Genomic DNA, 15,093 nt, shown 5'->3' with positions numbered 1-15,093 from the left:
ATAATACTACGCAATACCATGAATTAAGTCTAGTATCGTATATTCTTCAATTAAGTTCGCTGGTGTGAGATTTAATACTGTTAACGTAACAAGCACAAAATGTGGCATAGGCTGTGATTATATTTTACTACTATTTTTTTGGAGTTGCTGGCGAATCGTTGTTAAACTATTAACATTTTATGCATAGGCTACTAAGAGGCAACTTGTATTCGTTTTCTGATTCTCACTAATTTCTTTTCATCTCCATCATATAATTTGTTTTCTTGCACTGAAACTAAGAAATGAAGTGGGAACAGTGTCGAAGGGGGACAATCCCTCCCCCTCGATCGAATCGATTGTCTTTGCCCAGCAATCAGATGTTCTTGCTCTGTTAGCGATTATGCTAGCGAGTATAAAAGTGCGAGGTGAGCAGAGCTTCAGTCGCTGTGAGAGCCACCCACCGACCATCAGCCACACTTCGGCATCTCCGCATCTTCACAGCACGCTGTCCCCAACACCGGCTTTACACGATGAGTTATACTTTAGATTCTATAGGCAACCCTACTTATCGGAGGGTGATGGACTCCAGGACAAGCTACAGCCGCACCAGCGCATCCCCTTCTCCTGGGTTTCGATCCCGTGCAATGCCGTCTCCGGTGTCTATGTCTTACAAAAAAGCCTCTAATGTTCCGGTGGTCCGGACATTCGGCTCCGCGGTGCTCAGCTCTTCGGAAAGCCTTGACTTAAGCCAGTCCTCCCTGCTCAATGGGGACTTCAAGCGCTCCAACGAGAAAGAGCAACTCCAGGGACTCAACGACCGCTTCGCCGGGTACATTGACAAGGTGCATTTTCTGGAGCAGCAGAACAAGGAGATCGAGGCGGAGATCCAGGCGCTGCGGCAGAAGCAGGTGTCGCAGTCCCAGCTCGGCGATGTGTACGACCAGGAACTGAGGGAGCTGCGTGCGATGCTGGAGGAAATCCACCGCGAACGAGCGCAGATTCAGCTGGACGCGGACCACATGGAAGAGGACATCCAGAGGCTGACCGAGCGCTACCAGGATGAAGTCCGAGTACGGGAGGATACCGAGGCCGCCATCCGGGGCATGAAGAGCGACGTGGATGACTCAGCTTTGATTAAGACTGAACTACAGAAAAAAGTGCAATCCCTTCAAGATGAGGTGGAGTTCTTGCGCAGGAATCACGAAGAAGAGGTGACTGAGCTCCTGGCGCAGCTGCAGGCGTCGCAATCCACCGTGGAGCGTAAAGACTACCTGAAGACCGACATCACCGAAGCGTTGCGGGAGATCCGCTCGCAACTTGACGGTCACTCGTCTAAGAACCTCCAGCAAGCGGAGGACTGGTTCATTAGCCGCTACTCCAGGCTGACCGAAGCGGCCGAACAAAACAAAGATGCGATCAAAACCGCCCGGGATGAGATTGCTGAATACCGCCGCCAGCTGCAGACCAAGAACATCGAGCTGGAGTCCGTCCGTAGCACGAAAGAGTCACTGGAACGACAGCTCACTGACATCGAACAGCGGCATAACGGCGATCTGGCCAGTCTGCAGGTAATTAAATCTTAGAGGAGTATATATGCGTATCTTAATATACTTGATCTGTCCATGTAATTAAGCAGCATCTACTAGAGAAAAAAACAGCCCAGCTCTTAATGCGTCAAAATTGAACGGAAAGTTCCAAAATATTTTTGTAACTTTTTACATTGTGAATTTATTGCAGTTGATCTTAGTTCGTAGACATGGCTGAAAAATATTTGTTTTTTTTTCTTTGTGACGATCGAAATAATCGAAACAATCAGCAGTAAGTTTAATCGAGTAAATGTCATTTTGCAAGCACAATTTCTAGATTAGAGAAATATAAGACCTAATGTGCACTTATGATTCTCTTAATAACTGATGTTTTATTTTAAGTGACTGCAATCTGTGCATCATTTTAAGTAGTGCTACCAGAAAAACGCACTTGCGGGGGGGGGGGGCTGCTTTGTAGCATTTTGAGATTCGTTATTGAGGAGTGATCAGATGTATGGAATTTTAAAGTTGCGCATGAAATTGATTTTTCTATTGTTATAGGCTACAGACTTTGAATTTGTTTGCTGAATAAGGCGCACAGAATGATTACATTAGACATTAGACGTTCTTAGACGTTATATCCCAGCTTTAGGACGCTTGGGATTAAAGCGAAACTGCCGCAGTCATTTTTGAATAACGCTTACAGGGATTTGGACAGGCTGTTATCGATTAGGAATAACACCAGATCAATCAAACAAACAAACAACAAACAAACAAATAATAATATTAATAATAATAACAGTAATAACAGCAATGTATAACCTATATGTACAAACAACTTTACAACTGCACTGATACAGAAAGATATGAGAAGTTAATGTTTTTGAAATTCATATTAAGCATGCATTTACACCAATGTATAGCCTACTGATGCTTCTTACTGGCGTGTTCGACTGTACTGTTTCTCAAAGAATAATGCTTAGTTCGTTTGCCCTTGCTTTCACCTTGCTTCCAATCAGGAAACGATTCACCAGCTGGACAACGAGCTGAAGGGCACGAAATGGGAGATGACCCGGCACCTGAGAGAGTACCAGGATCTGCTCAACGTCAAGATGGCTCTGGATATCGAGATCGCGGCGTACAGGTCAGACAAGCAGCAGTGATCTTACAGAACTCATAGAGAATATCGGATTTTAGTTGTAGCCACCAGAGGCCGTTCTAGGTTTAGGAGAGATGCGGGGCTTTTGCCCAGAACCATGTCGATGAATCGGAATTCAAGATTTAAAGTATATAGGATTAAATTCTGTCCGTCTGTTCCGTTCAAGACACATTAGTTCCATGCCCATCGCGGAAATGATTTTGGTGTTTAATGACAACTAATCCCATATTATACATATAACGAACAAAACATGATTTAAAAAGATTCGTGGGTTTTCTAAAACATTCGGCTCTTAAGCTTCACTAGCCCGACCCTGGCGCCGCCACTGGGGACCACGATGCTACTAAACGGTATGCCTCACAATATTACAGATTATTTCGGAAAGTATAGTCTAAAATCCTTTCTGTCTGATTTACCTGTGGCGTTTGATGATTTCATTAATTTTAGTAAATTATTTATCAAACCCCACCCGCACAGCATTTATGAGCATGCACGTATATATGCGGATTTCCTGTTTTTTTTGTTCCGAAATCTTCAGGGTGTAGCCCACGTCTGCGGTCATAAATCCATACACCTAATCAGTACGCTGATCGCGGTCTTTGCAGCGTCATAACCGCTCAATTTTCTGGTTGTTAGAACTGTAATTACTTATTTCTGTTAGAGAACTAAAAAAAAAGTTAAGGTAATTATATTCCACTTATTGCTTGTAACCGAGACACATTTTAAATAACAATGAATATGCATTTGTAATAAATATTTAGATGCTCATTAACAATAATAATTAATAAAATGCATTTCTTTGCTTTTGACTAACTCAGGAAATTCATACTCAGTATCAAAATGAAAATTGCATAATTGAAACTCATATTGAGTTGCATAATCGGAATTACATTATGAAATGAATTGGCATACAAAGTGTAATCACTTACTGAAACCTGGTGTATATCAACCTTGAATAAATGTATAATAATAAAGTTATTACTTCATATAATAAAGTTTTTAAATATAGAAATTAAATGTGAACATTACACATTTACTATTGATTTGAAAACAACTGACGTACGTGATTTAAAAACGAGTTTCTTTGGTTTTGCCCTCTCGTTTTTCTTAGGAAACTTCTAGAAGGGGAGGAGACTCGCTTCAGTAGTTTCTCTGGTGGCATCACGAGCCCCTCGTTCCCATATCGTCACCCGGTCACACCCAGCAAGGTCCCTAAGGCCAAGGCTGAAGCCCCCAAGCTGAAAGTGCAGCACAAGTTTGTGGAGGAGATCATAGAGGAGACCCGTGTGGAAGACGAGAAGGACATGGATGAAGTTCTGGCCCAGGCTGCGGAGGAGCTGTCTGCTGAGCAGGAGGAGGAGGCTGGTGAAGACAAAGAGGATGAAGAGCAGGAGAAAGAAGAGGAACAGGCAGCAGCAGAGGAGGAGGAGGAAGCAGCAGAGGAAGAAGAGGTGGTGGCCACCACCCAAGCTGCAGTGAGCTCTAGCCCACCGGAGGAGGAGCAGGAAAAGGAAGAGGAAGGGGAAGAGGACAAGCAAGGAGAAGGTGAAACTGGAGATGAAGCAGAAAAGGAGGGAGAGGATGAAGATTCCAAGGAGGGGGAAGAAGAGGCGGAGGAGGACCAGGAAGAGACAGAGGGTGGAGAGGAGGAGGAACAGAAGGAAGGGGATGATGAAGAGTCTGTGGTGGAGGAGACAGTGTTGTCCACAAAAGCCACCAAATCAGAAGCCACACCTGAAAAAGCAAAGGAAGAGAAGGAGGAGAGCACTGTAGAGGAGAAGGAAAAAGGAGGAGAGAAGGAGCAAAAAGTAGAAGAGGATGAGGGGGACCAGAAGAGTGATGCCAAAGAAGATGCAGACACAGAAAATGGCAAAGAAGCTACAAGTGAAGAAGAGAAAGAGGAACATCAAGACAAAGCAGATGAAGATATTAAGGAAAAGGATGAAACAGATAAGAAGGCAAAGGAAGAGAAAACAGAGGAGCCTGTAGCCAAGAGTGAGGCTCCCAAAGTGGAAGCAAAGGAAGATAAGATGAGTGAACCAGAAGGCAAGGAAGACAAGAAGAGCATTGCAGAAGTTAAAGAAGATAAGAAGAGTGAATCAGAAGTTAAGGAAGATAAGAAGGGTGATTCAGAAGATAAGAAGAGTGATTCAGAAGTTAAGGAAGAGAAGAAGAGTGATTCAGAAGTTAAGGAAGACAAGAAGAGTGATTCAGAAGTTAAGGAAGATAAGAAGAGTGATTCAGAAGTTAAGGAAGATAAGAAGAGTGATTCAGAAGTTAAGGAAGATAAGAAGAGTGATTCAGAAGTTAAGGAAGACAAGAAGAGTGATTCAGAAGTTAAGGAAGATAAGAAGAGTGATTCAGAAGATAAAGATGAAAAGGCAGGAAAGGCAGTTGAAAAGGAAGATATAGCTGTCAATGGCACAGTTGAAAAGGATGAGAAAAAAGCCGGAACAGAAGTGGTGACCAATGGCACAGACAAGAGCCCCACCAGCGATGGCGGTAAGCAGAAGGTCGTCATCACCGAAAGGGTGGAGACTGTCACCAATGGCGAGGGTGGAGCCAAGCATGTCACCACGTCGGTCACAGTCACCGAGACGACGAAGAAGGAAGACATGCTCCAGCAGGAAGTAGCCTCCACCAAGAAAGTAGAAAAGATCACCAAGCAGGAGGTGAAGCAGGTCACTGAAACGCAGTGAGGGTACTGTCCCACCACGGAGAGAACGAGTGCCCGCCTTTAACGCCTGACCGAGAGCATATTAAAATACGTAGCGAAAGCCATAAGGTACAACACGCTGAACAAAAGTGCATGACGAGTGATAGCTTTCAATGGGCTCTGCCCTGTGCCGCTAACGAGGGATTTCTGAAGGGGGAGTCCTTTTATTATCTTTGTGCAATATATGGGGGTGGGGGATACTGCATGCAATTGTCAAAGAGGTACACCCCTCCCCCCCCCAACACCGCAGCAGGGCCAATTCCAGCATTACAAGTGTGCGCACGCAAGCAGTGTGTGTGTGCGTGTATGTCTGTGCGTGTGCGTGTGGGTGAGGATTTTTCCAGTGTGACAGATGCATCTGAATTGAGCTGTGCTGTCCAGAGTGGGGGCAGGAAAAACTTGGGGGGTGGGGGGGTGGTTGGTTCCTGTTATAGCTGAATTTAGTCAACATATGCAAAGACTTAACTGAGCCAAAAATATTTAGCAATGGTGATGGTTACTGTAATGACCGTATTGTTACAAGGGCACATGACGATTGCAGTGTAGTATCAGTCTGAGACAAACCGAAGCAACTAATGACAGGAAAAAATCAAACGCTCCTAGCCTTAAAAATGCAGTTTATCATTGTCTGTTCACTTTACCTCATGACTACATTAAAGAATAAAATGTACATTTAAGCAACGAGAAACGCTGACGCATATGAATGACCCTCACTCCGGAGTGAATTCAATTAAGGTGCTAACGTATACCACCCATTTCAAAGTTTCATTGACAGTTTCTCAATGGCATTTGCTCAATAAACGTCAATCGAAATGACTCACAATCATCCCTGTGTGTGGTCCCGTTATTGTCTTCACCACAATATCGTCTCTTCTTCTTCTTCCATTGATAAATGATTAAAGCATTAAGGTCACAGTTATTGTTTGAAGTCCTGGCTGTAAATATGAATAAGTACAAACTATGCATCAGGAAGACAAGAACCGGTCTAATTATCCATCTCTGTTTATCACTCTCTCTTAAGTTGATGACTTGAACAAACTCAAACAATTAAACAGCATCACAATCGTCATTTTTGTTAAACCACTATACAAGATATAGTTTGGCATTAAAAAAAATTACTTATCAGATGATCACTTTTTATTATGTAATCTGGACCACTGACATTCAGCATGTAAAAATTACATTGGATTGTTGTACGTGTTAATAATCTTCCCCCAGTGAGTCTGTGAATCACCCCCAGTGAATGAATATATCAGAGGGGAAATGAGCTGACGTGTCATTCAGCTATAATGCCTCATCCATTTCCTTATAGATTTATAATAGCATCCATCCATTTTCCAAACCACTTATCCTACTGGGTCGCGGGGGTTCTGGAGCCTATCCTGGAAGCAATGGGCACGAGGCAGGGAACAACCCAGGATGGGGGGCCAGCCCATCGCAGGGCACACTCACACACCATTCACTCACACATGCATTCCTACGGGCAATTTAGCAAGTCCAATTAGCCTTAGCATGTTTTTGGACTGTGGGGGGAAACCGGAGTACCTGAAGGAAACCCCACGACGACATGGGGAGAACATGCAAACTCCGCACACATGTGACCCAGGTGGAGACTCAAACCTGGGTCCCAGGGGTGCAAGGAAACAGTGCTAACCACTGCACCACCATGCCGCCCCCTTTCCATAGCATTATGCTTGCAAATTGAAAAAAGCTTGTCATCCAAAAAATAACAATCAATTGTGGCATATAAGTCATTGTATATAGACCGAGCCATCACTGTATTTGTTTCTTGAGCAAATCTGCACAGGATCCACTTGCCCAGACCGATTGTGCTGAGATTTCCGCAGAGTTCTGTCATCTGGCGTGTTCTGTACGAGGTGCCCCACTTTTGTTCTTGGCTTTTTTCCTGGATTTGCATTATATTCTCTTACAGGTTTAACTCAATGTTATTTCTTCTGTTTGTAAATAACAAGGATCGCTTAACTTTTACATCAGAATAGAACAAACATTTAAGAGAGATTTCTGCATATGATAAATGGTTTACTAATCGATGTTTAATACATTTAAAAATAATCCACCCATCTTCCCATCACTTATCCAGGACACCGATCCTATCCCAGGAAGCACTATCCTCGGAACCGCTCCCAGTATGGGTTTCCAGTACCAGCTTCAGGGACCACTGGCACACGCAGTAGGCAATTTGGAGATGGCAGTTAAATTGTGAAATGTTTTGGACCCTGAAGTGTGAAAATGGGTTGAGAATATAAACTCCGCTGGTGGGATTCAAACTCATAATGCTGATAGGTGAGGACACCACCGTTCCTTTTAAAAATTAATTCCACCTTTAATTTTCGCTGATGGCAGCTGCCCTGTGTTAGCATTAGCTAATTAGATTTTTCTTGGTTTATTCTGCTTTGTTCGGCTCATTTCATATACGCTGCATTAATTTAATGCCGTTGGGAGCCGCACTGCAATAGTATCAGCTGATGTTTTGAGCCCATTCCTTGGGGAAAAATTTGAAAAAATGTAACACTTAACATTATGTATTTTGCACATAAAGTGCTCCCCCGCCTATCGCGGAAGTTACGTTCCAGACCCATCAGCGATAGGTGAAAATCCGCAATATAGAAAGACCATATAAATAAACGTTTTTTTATATATAGTTTAAGCCTTTTTACAGCAGCCATGTTGTTGCTACGTTCCTGTCACTTGGTGGATGTAGTCTCATAACAATCAACAACATGCTAAAAAGTCAATATCAAGCAACCAGCATGTGAAACACAATCAAGATGTTATGGCGGGTTTCCTGATATGCTTAAGAACCCTTCACTAATGTTGCCTTTATATATTTACTGCTCAGTAATCAAATGGTCACAAAACTGCAGCCTCAGCTCGATGATCATTCTGCCTTATCAGTGACTGAACAATTAGCACCGAGAGCAAGATTTCTGGGCTGATGTCTCAGGAATGCAAAGCTGACATGACAATGCAGATTTAGCTGAAAGCAACACTTTCCTCGGGCGCCCAGCCCTCTGCACTGAGTACATTATCATCACCCTATAAGGTAGCAGATGAGCTTGACTCTTCCGGTTATTTTGCTGAATGTTAATCAATGTTTGGCCATGGTTCTGCTCTGACGCTCATTCAACATCCCACCATGAGGCAGAAGGGGACAGAAGCTCCATGATAGGAGGTCAGGCCCCCATTAAGCGGGCCGGCCGAGCACCATCAGGGCAGCTTCTACCCATGAAGGTGAGTTATTGTAACGGTAAGGCGGCGCTAAATGGGGACCAGGATAATGCACCCTTGAGCAAAGTAACCTTAGCCAGAGACGTCTGCAGAACCACTGAATAATGCAAGAGCAAGTAGGGTGGGCAAAGCCCCGAGACCGTGCGATGCCAGCGATAGCCAGTCAGCAAACGTCCTCCCCCACTCAATGGCAGCCTGAGCGCATGGAGCAAATCAATGTGCCCCCCCTCGGCCCCCATCCAGTTTTGCCATCTTAAGGTGGACTGGGGGTGCAGGGTCACTCCCAGCCGCAAGCACTTAGAGATATTGCCATGGAAAGGGTCACCTCGGGGGGGTCAGGCGCTGAGCCTCCCGCCTGCCAGCTGGCGGACGGGATTCATCGGCTAACGGTCGATGCTCTTGACCGCGTTCTGCTTCGGCTGCCGTCTCTCAGCGCCGATTCCAGAGCGATGTGCTGATGGGGACGGACACGCTGTCTGCATGCAGAGGCTCCACGCTGGCGCTCAACCGCTGCAGTCGTCCGGTTAGATGCACAGACCTTAAATTTCTATGCATTTTCCTGGGTAAATTTGGCTTGACCATCGAACAGGGTACATGAGAAGTTACCCTACTAGGACTTCATGACTTTCCAACGTTTTTACATCTATATATAATTAGCAATAAAGCAACTGTACCATGCTTAATGTTTCAAAACAAAAGGTGAATCCTAGGATCTCGGCACACAACCTTCCGCTGTAGAAGCAAGTTCTAAGCTCATATACTTGTCCTCCCCAGCTAACAGCCTGGTCTCTGCACAGCTCTCCCCCCCCCCCCCCCCCCCCCCCGAAGATGTAAGGGCATTGTTTCCTTAGTCGGCCATTAAACACGCAAGCTCCAGCAAAGCATCCCTACATCCATCACAGCCTTTGCGGAAGCATAAACTCAGCTGTCGAGGAGGGTTAAGCACCAAGACGTCTCAGATGTCACCAGCGGTCAGGCGTGAAGCCCGTGGGACTATCGGTGCTGACACCCATTACTGAGTCTGCAACATTAACCCCACCCACCCCCCCCCCACCCACCAAGCAGCTGCTGAAGATGAAGTTAACAATACCCATAAAAATAATGTGCAGCTTTCATCCCCAAAAAAGACCCCTCCTCAAAGGGTTCAGGTCCGCTTAAGTCCAAAGCGACCTCCATTAGAGAATTCAAACTCGCCAATATTACGGTCTAGTCAGCAGGGAATTAGAGGAATTATCGCGTTGTTGGCAATGTCGTGACTATAAAATGTCAGCAAGCAAGAATGCCGCCACAGAAGGTTCATGCGCCGCTATCCGGAAAAGCGCTAGCTCTTTCTGCTGTCCTGGATAAGACCGCGCCTGCTTCATACCGCTTTCTGTAGCTTTAAGCACTTACACCGCGACAGGGAGTGGGCGACAGCTCAATATAAAGTCATCAGATTTACAGCTCAATATGTTTCCCCCGTAAACGGATTGGAAACCAAACAAAGAAGATTAATGGTGATGTTACATGATGGCAAACTGCCACCAGGGGCTCTTGAGATCTCCTGTATTGAGAAAAAAAAGTTTACAGGCTTGCAATTTGAGCTCGGAACGTATTACCGAATGAATGAAAATATTTCTCAGTCCGTTACTTCAATGTGATGTAGCTTTGATTTAAGCACATCTCTAGACAGGGCCTATAATTTCACATTTCTCATTCAAAATGTCCGTCTTGGGTGGTCTTTACAGAGCTATGGTTAGGAAGGCCAGGAACCCAGAGCATGCTGGGAATTGTGTGCCATTTTCTCCTAGGACATTGTGCAAGATGTGCGACATCAAAATATTCATTCTGGGTGAATTTTTATTGGGAATTTGTAGCTGCATTAAAACCAAGGTTAAATTGTAGCGAAAGATTAATCCTAAATGTGACATATCAAAATGTAATCGGAACTCCTGTCTCTCCTTAAATTGTCACGTTTTCTTCTGTTGCCTGCATGTACATATATTTGCAAAAGAAAGTCAGTCAGCAGGTATTTGTTTTTATTTGTGTTCCGTACATGACAGGTTGTTAGTGGAAGCATTTGACTAAGGCATTTTGATACAGTTGTACATCAAACACAGTTGTGTTTAATAGGCAAATTGTGGTGACATATTCAAAGCACGTTATGCCCTCCCTTCCCCCGGCAGGACACTGACAGGACACTGACAGGACACTGACCTCTCTCACACGCTCACCATGCCCACTGCTCGATTAGCAAACATCACATAGACCTTAAATGGAGCACCTCAGTTTTTAGCACACGTGTGAATTGGATTCTCGGACAGCTGTTTTTTTTCTTGCTGGAGGGAGGATTGTCCCGTGTATACAGCAGTGATTCCCAACCCGGTCCTCGGGGACTCTCAGACAGTCCACGTTTTCGCTCCTTCCCAGATCGGCAGGGAGCAAAAACGTGGACCGTCCGACATTTCCGAGGACTGGGTTGAGAATGACTGGTCTACACGACCTCCTGCTTAATCCTTCTCTGTCTTCCCTGGCTTGTCAACCTTCGCTTCTTTCCCTTCGTCTTCTCCGGCCGCTTCTCCATTCTCCTCCTTCCCTTCCTCCTTCTCGGCATCTTCTGTCTCGCCCTCGTCGCCTTCTCCTTCTCCGGCTTCCTCCTCCCCCTCCTCCTCGTCTTTGCCTTCACCCTTTTCGCTGCCTGTCAGGGTGTAGCACAGCCAGTTGAACGCAGTGACCCTGTTAAGACTACAGTGGTGACACAGTGTCTGGAGTCCATTGTGTCACAAACTCTCATTTTGCCACCAGATATTAGCTGATGTGTCTTCCATGATTAATACTTCACCTTAACATAAGACATTCTATGACATTATATAATGAATAAATATGATTACGACCCACTTAAAACTACAACAGAAGCTTGCATTCCAGATTTGTGCTGCGTTTTGAGTGTGTTTTACCCGCTGCGTGATCTATAAGTGTTTCCCAACCCAGTCCTAAGGGACTACAAGACAGTCCACATTTTTGCTCTCTCCTGGCTCCCAACACACCCATGCCAGGTATTCAGTTCTTCATTGGCTGGAAGCTGGGAGGGAGCAAAAATGTGGACTGTCTGAGCGTCCCTGAGGACTGGATTGGGAAACACTGATTTGTAACTGTAACATTTGTACTATTTGTACCATTTGACCCTGTTTAGCTTCATAAGACTGTATGATCGGCTAGTTTACGACCTTCTGCTGCGTGTGACATTCTGCTTAATACTGACCTTCCTCTCCCTCCTGCCCTTCCTCTGCTTCGTCTTCCTTTTTCTCATCCTCTGCCTCCTCCTCTTCCTCTTCTGCAGGGGGGGCAGCCTCTGCACGCTGGGCCTGGCTGGCAGAGATGACCATCTCATCGGAGGAGGAGAAGCAGGAGCTGAGCAGGCGTGAGCTCAGCATGTAGGGGGCGCCAGAGCTGACGCTGGACTGCAGGGAGAACACGGAGCGGCCGAAGGAGGGTATGGCCGACACGCTCTGGGAAAAGACGCTCTGCATGCCGCCCCCCATGCCCACACTGAAGCGGGTCTCCTCTCCTTCCAGAAGTTTCCTAAGTGAATGTTAGGTTAGGCGAGAGAAATACAGAAATTGGGTTTAGTACTCAGGCAACAGCCATACCGATTCAGTTGAATTTATTTTCATATAAAAATTTCAAAACGGTGTCACCCTAACACACTTTACATGGGTGTGTTGTAAAACCAGCAAGGAATATTCCATAGAAGCAAATGTAGGTGGTGGGTGACACAGAAGTAGTATAGTTATCATTATATATAGTTAGATTTGCTATCACAAATTTCAATCACCATTAGGGACAGCTGTAATATTAATATGATCATTGCCTGTGATAACGAGGCCGTATTTGTGGAGAAGGCACAGCGTGTTTTTATCAGCGTGTTGTCAGCTATCGCCTGCTGTGCTCGCTTAGCCATTAAGGCTAATTTGTGGGCTGGGGATTTTCGTCTCCTGTGAGAATGCCTGGTCACGCACCTGTAGGCCGCGATCTCGATGTCCAGCGCCATCTTGACGTTGAGTAGATCCTGATACTCCTTCAGGTAGCGGGCCATCTCATTCTTGGTGGCACTCAGCTCGTTCTCCAGGTGGTTGATCGCCTCCTGTCAGGATAAGACCACCACATCTGACGGGTGTCTTTGGAGCCCTTTGCCCTTCAGTGACCCCGAGTTCCTGCCCAGACACACCACAAACCAAACAAAGGAACTACACCTCCACTAGATGCTATCGCTCCCATCCTACCTGCCTGCTTGAACAGATGTGACTCGTGACGGTCATGACCTTCATGGAGTGACTCTTGTGAGAACGTTATCATCCAATGTTGCGCCTCTCCTCACAGAGTCCTTATGACTTGTTTAAGGTGTTTAACAGACTGTGATTAGCAGACGATCGCAAACGTGCGTTTGCTTCAGTTCTAAGATGCTGAGAATCTTCCTGCCTCATGACGGATGCATGTTAGAATTTCAACAGGACTGAAAAAGGACTGAAATCCGCAACCCCAGATTCGGGGCTGGAGTCTACATCTCCACAGTAAAATATAAAGGATCATCCTGGTTTCCATGTTCAGTATTATCAATGGACAGAAGCCGGTGCATAGAGAAGTAACATTTCCTTGGTGCCTGATTAGAAGAGATTCTATAACGGCAGCATCTGTCAATGACAGCAGCATTTTCTCTCCCAGCCCCCCCGTTTTGCGAATGCAGTGCTCATTATCTGCATTGTAACCTGAGCCCCTTGCAGAGCTCCCCGCCAGAGCAGACGCAGGGCTGCTCGCTGTCCGATTTCATCTTCGCTATGACACACAGCCCCTGACGGACTTGCCCAACTCAGTCCATGGCAGAATATGATATGAAGGCAACACCGTTTGGTACTGGTTTGCATGGGAACCTTAACCCCAGTGTTCCAGTTGCGGATGGGAGGCCAAAGGTTCAAAATTAGTGGTCTGGTCTGATATGACGTAATGTTAGGGCTCACTAACAGACCAAAAAGGTTGTAAAGAGAGAATTGGGTTAGGGTTTAGTGAGGGAACATGATTAAGGTTCACTTAGGGAACAGGAGAGTACACATAGGGAACAGCGGAGTGCACTGAGGGAGCAAGAAAATGCCCTTAAGGAATAAAACTAGGATTCGCTTACGGAGGAAAGATAGGGACACTTAGGGGACAGTGTTGTGGTTCAGTTAGGGTTTGGGCATTCAGGGGTCAGAGTTAAGGAACAGGAAAGGGCACTTGGGGGGCAGTTAGGGTTGAGTAAGATACAGAGTGGACACTGACCTGCATGGCAGCGATCTCGGCGCTCTGCTTCTCCTCGATGTCCTGCAGCTGCTTCTCCAAGGAGTGGTTGGCCCCACGGCATGCCTCGATCTCAAGGTTGCACTCCTTGATGAGGCGGCGGTACTCACCAGCCTCGTCGCGGACACTGCGGATGTCGTCGCTGTGGCGCGCCGCATTCTCCGCCATGGCGCTCATTTTGCTGCGGAACCAGTCCTCAGCCGACTGCATGTTGCGCTGCGCCAGCCGCTCGTACTGGGCGCGGATGTCACGCAGGGCGGCTGACAGGTCAGGTCCGGCCACCTCCGACTGCACGGACACCTGCGAGCTGTACTGCGCCTGCACCTGCAGCTCGGCGATCTCGCCCTCATGGATGCGCTTCAGGAAGGCCAGCTCCTCCAGCAGGGCGTCGACGCGCTTCTCGAGCTCCACGCGGGCCAGCGCCGCCTCATCCGCGCCCCGGCGGGCCTCCAGCAGCTGGGCCTCTGCCTCCTCGCGGGCCAGAACCTCCTGTTCATAGCGGCCCTGCAACCCCCGCAGCTCCACCTCCAGGTGGTCCCGGCGGCTCTGAGCGGCCTGGTTATCAGCGCGCCCATCCTCCACGGCGGTCCGCAGCTCACGTGCTTCCTGCTCGTACAGCACGCGCAGCCGGCTGGGTTCGCCGTGCCTCCTCCGCAGCGCCAGCAGCTCCGCCTCCAGCGCACGGTTGCGCTGCTCCAGCTCACGCACATGCTCGATGAAGCCCGCGAAGCGGTCATTCAGCTCCTGCAGCTGCACCTTCTCCTGCATCCGCACCGTCCGGAACTCGGAGCTCACCTGGGCCGCCTGGCTGATGTCCAGCTCCGGGGTGGAGCCCAGCAGGGACAGAGAGGCTGACGTGGAGGTGGAGAAGGCACGGCCATAGTGCTGCCGTGGCCCAGCGATCGTCGAGGGCAGCGGGGACGAGTAGCTGGAGTACGTGGACCGGCAGACGCCGGCCGGGCTGCTACGCAGCGTCACTCGTGGGGCAGCTTCCACGTAGCGCCGCCGGTAGGAGGAAAAGTAGGGATCGTAGCCGACGGAAGTCATGGTGCTTAGTGCTGAGGGGCCCTGTGTGGGGTGTGAGGCTCTGCTGAGTGTCCCCAAGCTGGCCACCGCTGCAACTCTGCCCTCCTTTTATACCCACCGGCGAGACC

General features: G+C 47.2%; 2 protein-coding genes across 2 annotated transcripts; one reads left to right on the top strand and one right to left on the bottom strand.

Moving 5' to 3' along the window:
• Window positions 1–410: 410 nt before the first annotated feature.
• Window positions 411–6,206, top strand: LOC125726511 (neurofilament medium polypeptide-like). Its single transcript, XM_049002926.1, has 3 exons — window positions 411–1,547; window positions 2,525–2,649; window positions 3,776–6,206. The coding sequence occupies exons 1-3, from the start codon at window positions 510–512 to the stop codon at window positions 5,361–5,363; spliced, it is 2,751 nt and encodes a 916-aa protein (XP_048858883.1). The 5' UTR covers window positions 411–509; the 3' UTR covers window positions 5,364–6,206.
• Window positions 6,207–10,639: 4,433 nt separating this feature from the next.
• neflb (neurofilament light chain b) lies at window positions 10,640–15,093 on the bottom strand. The gene is made up of 4 exons (XM_049002937.1): window positions 13,922–15,093; window positions 12,628–12,752; window positions 11,871–12,190; window positions 10,640–11,306 (listed from the first exon to the last, which is right to left on the bottom strand). Exons 1-4 carry the CDS (start codon window positions 14,984–14,986, stop codon window positions 11,119–11,121), a joined length of 1,698 nt encoding a protein of 565 aa, XP_048858894.1. The 5' UTR covers window positions 14,987–15,093; the 3' UTR covers window positions 10,640–11,118.

This window comes from Brienomyrus brachyistius, chromosome 2 (assembly GCF_023856365.1).
Source record: "Brienomyrus brachyistius isolate T26 chromosome 2, BBRACH_0.4, whole genome shotgun sequence".
Taxonomy (NCBI): Eukaryota; Metazoa; Chordata; class Actinopteri; order Osteoglossiformes; family Mormyridae; genus Brienomyrus; species Brienomyrus brachyistius.
Note: the sequence above shows the minus strand (reverse complement) of the source record. Positions and strands in the feature narration are given on the sequence as shown.